Source organism: Pseudonaja textilis, chromosome 5, assembly GCF_049901715.1.
Source record: "Pseudonaja textilis isolate UNSWEBS1 chromosome 5, rPseTex1.2, whole genome shotgun sequence".
NCBI classification, from domain to species: domain Eukaryota; kingdom Metazoa; phylum Chordata; class Lepidosauria; order Squamata; family Elapidae; genus Pseudonaja; species Pseudonaja textilis.
The window spans coordinates 70,567,237-70,574,603 of record NC_141994.1 but is presented as its reverse complement, the minus strand read 5'-3'; the positions used below and the strand labels follow the sequence as shown (position 1 = coordinate 70,574,603).

Sequence of the window (7,367 nt, the reverse complement as noted above, 5' to 3'; positions counted from 1 at the left end):
TTCCCAGAACCTTTTTTTTTTTTTTTACTTTTAGAGTAACCATGTACGGTGTTTGCTTTTACATCCCTTAACAGCTCCTCTGTTCTTCCAGAATTCTTAAAACATCGCCAGGAAACAACCATGACAGATAGCATGAAAGTTAGTTATGTTTTGGAACGCATAGGTCTTATTTACTTGTTTTAATTTACTTCATTGATTATTCATTTATTAATTAAACTGCTCTATCCTCCTCCGATGTCAACTGGCATCCTTCCTGAGTCAGCCGCCTTCCTGTAACATCTACGCAGAGTCGTCCACTCTGGAGGTCCCACCTGAATGACATACCTGGGAATTGATCCAGGTGGTCCTCCACTTACGGCCACAGTGGAGCCTGAAATTTCTGTGGCTAAGCGAGACATTTGTTAAGTGAGGTTTGTCCCATTTGTATGACCTTTCTCACCATAGTTGTTCAGTGAATCACTGCAATTGTTAAGTTTCTCCTCCACGGGCCAGCCAAGTGGGGGTAGGGGGAGATGTGATGAACACCCCCTGCATCACCCTGTGCATCCTCCCCCCGCACCCCATTTTGGCCAGCAGAGTGCTGCAAGAGGTGGTCCAGTCAATACTCTTTTCACGGAAGGAAAATAGAGAAATCAAATGAATAAGGGGGCGCGCGCAAGGCAGAGTGCTGCAGGACGCCATCCAGGCCAACAACAGGACATTAGCGGGGGAGGCTCATGCAGCCCCCACATCCCATTTTGGTTGCCAGGGGCACCACAGGCCAGTCTTTTGCTACTTCCAGGCCAGTGTTTCAATCTGGCCTGCGGGATCGGCCTGGAAATAGCAAAGGACTGGCCCGCAGTGCCCCTGGCAACCTGCAGTAGCTCCGAGGATCATGTGAGTGAATCAGTTCGCTCCGACGATCAGCTGCTGGGCCACTGACCTTTATTTCCTGATTTTGAAGCTCAGCTGCTTCGTGTGGCGCAACAGATATTGCCGCGCATCAGCTGTTGAACACATAAGGAGAATGCAGGATTGCAGGAGGTCAGTAGGAAAACCTGTGCACGCAGGCATGCACAAAATGCGCCCAAGCTATGCCCACAGAACCAGTGGTAAAAAAATTTGAAACCCACCACTGATCCACATGACTCTGGGACACTGCAACCGTTGTAAATACATGCCAGTTGCCGAATGCTGGAATTTTGACTACAGGATTATGGGACCCGTGCAATGGCCATAACTGCAAGGACCTGTGGTAAGTCATTCTATTTGAATGGTCACGAACTGAATCATTGTAAGTCAAGGACCATGGTCTGAAACTTTTGAGTCTGTTATCTGAACTTTAAACTGTCTGTTGTGGTACTGCAAACCAAAAAGGATAGATACAGACTTCAACGGATAGTTAGGACCGCAGAAAAAAGCTATTGCAGCCAGCCTGCCTTTTATGGAGGACCCTGTATACTACAGGAGTGAGAAAGAGGGCTTGGAAAAATATGTACAGACCCCTCGCATCCTGGATATAAATGGTTCCAACTCCTCCCCTTGGGATGGTGTGATATAGGGCCATGATGGTGAACCTATCACCATTACAGACAGAAATGGCACGCAGAGCCATCTCTGCCGGCACACAAGCCATTGCCCCAGCTCAGTTCCACTGCACCTCCACGTGCACCTCCTGCCAGACAGCTGATTGTCAGGTATCTTTCATGCATGGGGGGAGGGGACAGGGCACATGCGGGAGACATGCGTGCATGCGCAGGGGGATGAGGTGAGCATGGGGGGGGGGTCGCTTACATTTGCACAGGAGGTGGGGGGGAGCACAGGGAGGTTGTGTGTGCATGCACAGCAGGCGGGGGGATGAAGGAACATGGTGGGTTGCACACACATGCCCAGACAAATTCCTTGTGTGTCTATTCACATTTGGCCAAAATAAGTGCCCTGTCCTATCTTATATTCTACTATACTATACTATACTATACTATACTATACTATACTATACTATACTATACTATACTATACTATACTATACTATATTATTACTATACTACACTACACTACCCTACACTGTTCTGTTCCTATTATTTCTGTTTCTATTCTCTTCGTCAGAGAATGAACACAGTTTGCTGTTTCATTCTTACTGATCGTTTTTCCAGCGTCCTTTCCTATCCTAACATTTAAATTTTGATGACATAATCCCTGTGCAGATAGCGGTACTAATCAGATCTCTGCCTGCTTAAGCTTTCTACCACGATCTGCTAAATTGACTCTCTGCTGCCCTCTACAAGACATTTTTAATACACCCATTATTAAATTCACTCCAGTCAATTTGCCACCTGCCACAGTTGTGCAAGAGGGACATAATTTATTGCCGGGGGCAGTCACTGTGAAACAGGGAGACATGATTCACATTATACAGCTGTGCGAGCTTCTCCTCCAACTGGCCCAGAGTGAACCTCTGCACCACGTTTTGGTCATTCCTGGCAAGGATGGCCCAGGATCGAAGATGATTGTTGTCTATCACGCAGCAGGCTGCAGACCACAAATGGCTGGGCCTGTTGACCCTCCCTCCAGATATGTAGGTGTCTCCTGGCACTGCCCCCACCACCGCAAACGTCTGGTGGCATCCTCTGGTCATCTGCTGCATGGTGGTTTGCTCGTAGTTGTTCCAGGCTCCGCCGTTGAGTTTTATGAACTGGGGGACGATGTTTGTCAGGGTGAAGGTGGAAGACTTGGCACTGTAATCAGGCTGATGTCCATTTGGGTTCAGATGGCCCCTGTTGCAATCGGTCAGGTTCTTGTAATCTTCCAAGACTGCCTGGCTGTCCTGCATAGCTGCTTTGGGGCCCTTTTTATTCAGGAAGTCCCTTTCTGTTTCCATTTCACTTTGGAACGTGGAACTGATGAGCTGTGGAAGAGCAGAGAGGAAGCACAAACAGGGGATAAAAGGAAAGGTAATAAGGAAGGAAACAAAAACGCCCAGCACTACAGAGTCTTCAAATCTACAGCCATGTTTCCCTAACATGTCTTGAACTGGTAACGTTCACATTACAGGCTGAGCCTCCCCAAAATCAACTGTATTGTGGTTTCACACAATGTGCTAAGACTAATAAAGGAGAATATTTGTAGCTCAGGTTTGACATGAGGGGTCCTTGGTTCTCTCTGAGCATTTCTGTTTTCTTACAGGTGTTTCATGACCCAACTAGGTAACATCATCAGTGCTAGTAAGGAGTGGGGTTTGCTGCCATTTAGTAAGGAGGACAGCAAAGTATACAGTAACATTGATGATGTTACCTACTCTGTGTCATGAAACATCTGCAAGAAAATAAGCCAGCTCAGAGAGCACCAAGGACCCCCCCTCGTGTGCTAAGACCATGGCTGTTTCCAGCAAGACCGAGCCGTAAACAATATATAGATTTAATATATTATTGTTATGTTTGGTAGCACAGTCGGCTCGATGTTCAGACTGGATGTGGCATTTCTATCCACTTATGGAGTCCTTCCCAGGGAGCTGAGATAGGTAGGTGTTGTTGTTTAAGGGTCTTAATAATTATGATTATTAGTATTGGGTTCTTTTCTGTATCCTGTACAGAGATGGGTTTATAAACTGTACAGATGCAGATACATAACTCAACAAGACGTCCATAACAAAGTACATTTATTGGTTCATCAGGTATCCTCGTAACTCACATTTGTGATGACGTTCTTCTTTAATGACCAATCCTTTGTATATCTGCCTTGTAGTAAAAGATGGTTATCCCCTAACCCATCCCATAGCAATAGAAATCAGCTCCCATGAGTTAGGGAATTCAGGCAAAAGTGAGGGAAACTCCCCCAACCCATTGAAGGTCAATTTAGTGACCAATCAGGATTACAGATGTGGTCACGTGATATGGACTACATTTCCCAGGATACCTTTAACTACATTTACCATGATGCCTTCCCTTAAGGGGACTGCTCATAATTCCTAAGTAACTATCCAATTCCCATAGACTGGCTGGGAAAGCACAGGTTCATTGTAGTTGGCCAGATGTTCAGACTGGATTTGGCATTTCTATCCACCTAGCGAATTCTTCCAAGGGATGTGAGATAGGCAGGTGCTGATCAGCAGTGGGATCCTACCGGTTCCACTACTGGTTCGGTGATTGCACGCACGCACCTAATGTGTGCATGCAGCTTTCCCCACACCAGCTGAGGCCTGCAGCGCCAATCAGATGAGAGGTTAAAGAAAAGCGCAGGGGCAGGTGGGATGGTCGATCCTGTGCTTTTCTCTTCTTTCTCCTCTCAGCTGATCATCAAAGGCTTTTTTTCTCCTCCCAGCTGATCGTCGGAGGCTTTTTTTACTACTGGTTCAGCCTAATGCAGGGGTCTTCAAACTTGACAGCATTACGACTTGTGGACTTCAACTCCCAGAATTCCTCCTCCAGTCATGTTTGGTCAGGAATTCTGGGAGTTGAAGTCCACAAGTCTTAAACTTGCTAAGTTTGAAGACCCTTGGATTAATGGGTAGCAATTTTTGCTACCAGTTCGGTCGAACCGTCCTGAACCGGTATTATAACTCTACTGATGCTGATGTTTAATGGTGTTATAGATAGAATACTTTATTGGCCAAGTGTGATTGGACACACAAAGAATTTGTCTTGGTGTAAATACTCTCAGTATACATAAAAGAAAAGATACAGAAACCATAAGAGAGCATTTCACCGAGGCAACCGTTGTCAATGCCATCTTGGCAGATTATCCATCTTGGCAGATTATAGGTATTTGTCCAAAGATGTAAACTCTTCTGAGTGAAGCTGCCTTTTGCAATTGACTGACGGTGAATTTGTTGATGCTGATGGATGTTCAAGTGGTGTGCCAGATGTTTTGGGATTGCAGTCAAGGCCCTGATGGCTGTTGCTTTTCCAGAGGTGCTTTTTCAAGAGGCAACTGGACTATCTTGTTTTTCTTTTGAAGATGTTTTTCTTCTCATCCAAGAAGCTTCTTCGGCTCTTTGGCTTTCTTTCGCCACGGTCGTTCTATTTCTATTTGCAGGTCTTTGTGTGTTGTGTTCTTCTCCAGTTCCTTCTCTGCTATTCTTCTGTCTCCAGGTACTGCCATGTCTACTATCTAGACTGATTTTTCTTTCTTTCTTTTTTTTCCATAAAGTTTTTTGTATTGTATAACATATAAAAATTCCATTATTGGTTAAACAGTGTGTTGTCTGGGTACAAATAGTTTTAGGAAATAATCAGCACGTTTACAATAATATTCATTATATTGATATTTCTATCATAATGATCATAATAATACTGATATTTGCTTATCCATTTAACAAGCCTTCCTTTTCTCATTGTTCCTTTTTTTTATATTTCCATGTTTCTAACCTGTTTTTGTCAGCTAACCATTGATAAAATCAGTCCCAAGTCAGAAAGTATTCAGTTTCTTCCTTTCTCTTAATTCTAAGTTTTTTCTTTCTTGATGACCCAGATTGTCAGGAGCAATAGGCTGACTCTGTAAACTGCTTAGAGAGGACTGTAAAGTACTGTGAAGCAGTATATAAATCTAAGTATTGTTGCTAAATGCTAAGGAAGGGAGAAAGAGAAAGGAAGGAAGGAAGGAAGGAAGGAAGGAAGGAAGGAAGAAAGGAAGGGAGGAAGGAAGGAAGATAAGAGCCATGGTGGCACTGCAGGCTACTTCCGCTGACTGCGAGCTGCCAGCAGTTCGAATCTCACTAGGCTCAACGTTGACTCAGCCTTCCATCCTTCCAAGGTCAGTAAAATGAGGACCCAGATTGTCCGGGGCAATAGGCTGATTCTGTAAACCGCTTAGAGAGGGCTATAAAGCATTGGGAAGCGGTATATAAGTCTAAATGCTATTGCTATTGTTAGGAGTGAAAGCCATCTGGATCCAACCAACCAACCATCCACTCACCCACCTACCTACCTAGCACTGCAGGCTAATTCCGCCGACTGCCAGCAGTTGAAACCTGACTGGCCCAAGGTTGACTCAGCCTTCCATCGTTCCAAGGTCTGTAAAATGGGAACTCAAATTGTTGGGGGGCAAAATGCTGTCTCTGTAAACTGCTTAGGGAAGGCTGTGAAACAGTATATAAGTCCAAGTGCTAAGTGCTATTGCTATTCTTATCAACAATTGTTAAGTCTGGGTCTTACCTGAGGTTCAACCATCCATTTTCCGGGTCTCTTAGCCTTCCCAGGGTTATACACATACGCCGAATATACTGGGATGCGGTTGTGTTTATCATACAAAGTGGCAAAACGGTACAAGTTTTGGTAACGCTGGCAAATGCGGACAGGGGACAGAGGGACCCCAATAACTGGTGGGGTTTCTCGGAGGAAAAACTGAGGACAATGGTCTTGAAAGGAATCCACCACCTCTCCACTTGTGGGCGTCTGACTCCAGCTCAGAGAGAGGAGGATGAAGCACAGCAGCATCGTGTGATGAAGTTGATGTCTGGAAAAGAAAAAGAAGAGATGAAATAGAGAGAGAGAGAGACGCTTGTTAAAAGAAGACCTCTGGAACAAGAAGTGGGATCTTCTCCTGATCTCCTTTGGTTCTACCTTTGCTTCGTTCTCTGCGTGGTGGGTACAAGGCAGGGGTGTCAATTTGAGGGCCGCATCAGGGTTGTGTTTGACGTCAGGGGGGTAGGGGGGATTGGCCAGCTCGACCTCATTCGTGTCAGTGGGGGCACCTGTGGTGGCCAAATGCTAAGGCAAGACTTCCCTCAGATCCTCCCTCCCTCTCATTATAATCTCCTTCCTTCCTTTCTTCTTCCTTCTCCTCTTTCCTTGTTTTTCCTTTCTTGCTCTCTTCTCATCTTTCCTTCTTTTTCTTCATCTCCCCTCTTTCCTGTCAGGGTTCTGGCAATTGCCCTGATTAAATCACGAGTCTTGAGCCAAGATTCAAAAGATTTATTAGGATCAACATGGTGGCATTAACCTAAAGCAGGGTTCTTCAAACTTGACAGATTTAAGACTTGTGGACTTCAACTCCCAGAATTCCTCCTCTAGTCATGTTAGCTCAGGAATTCTAGGAGTAGAAGTCCACAAGTCTTAAACTTGTCAAGTTTGAAGGCCCTTGACCTAAAGGAAGCCAACTCTGGCATACGTAATTTGCATTCACCTGTGACCTTGTTTCCCCCCTCCCCTTTGGGTGTATCATAAATCAGATTCTCCAATGAAGCACGTTCAGGGCTGGATGTCATCAATCATGTTCTTCAATGAAGGATTTTCGAGGGTAGAAGACCCGGTAGCTTAGCTACAATCTTTGTAATAAGGGTGGAGTGTACTTCTGGTTTTAAACTGCCGTAATGCTCCTTCAGATCTCCCCCTCCCCGGTTTATGGCAACTCGAAAACAGGCATAGGAATGCTTTATGAGTTGACATTTTCCT

At 45.1% G+C, this 7,367-nt stretch overlaps 1 protein-coding gene across 1 annotated transcript; it reads right to left on the bottom strand.

Annotated features, from left to right (window-relative positions):
- Positions 1-2,321: 2,321 nt before the first annotated feature.
- On the bottom strand, positions 2,322-6,431 carry LOC113452016 (endonuclease domain-containing 1 protein; the record flags this gene model as incomplete). The annotated part of the gene is given in 2 exon segments (XM_087935336.1): positions 2,322-2,884; positions 6,129-6,431. Coding segments are annotated over 2 exon segments (825 nt in total). The 3' UTR covers positions 2,322-2,341.
- Positions 6,432-7,367: the final 936 nt, after the last annotated feature.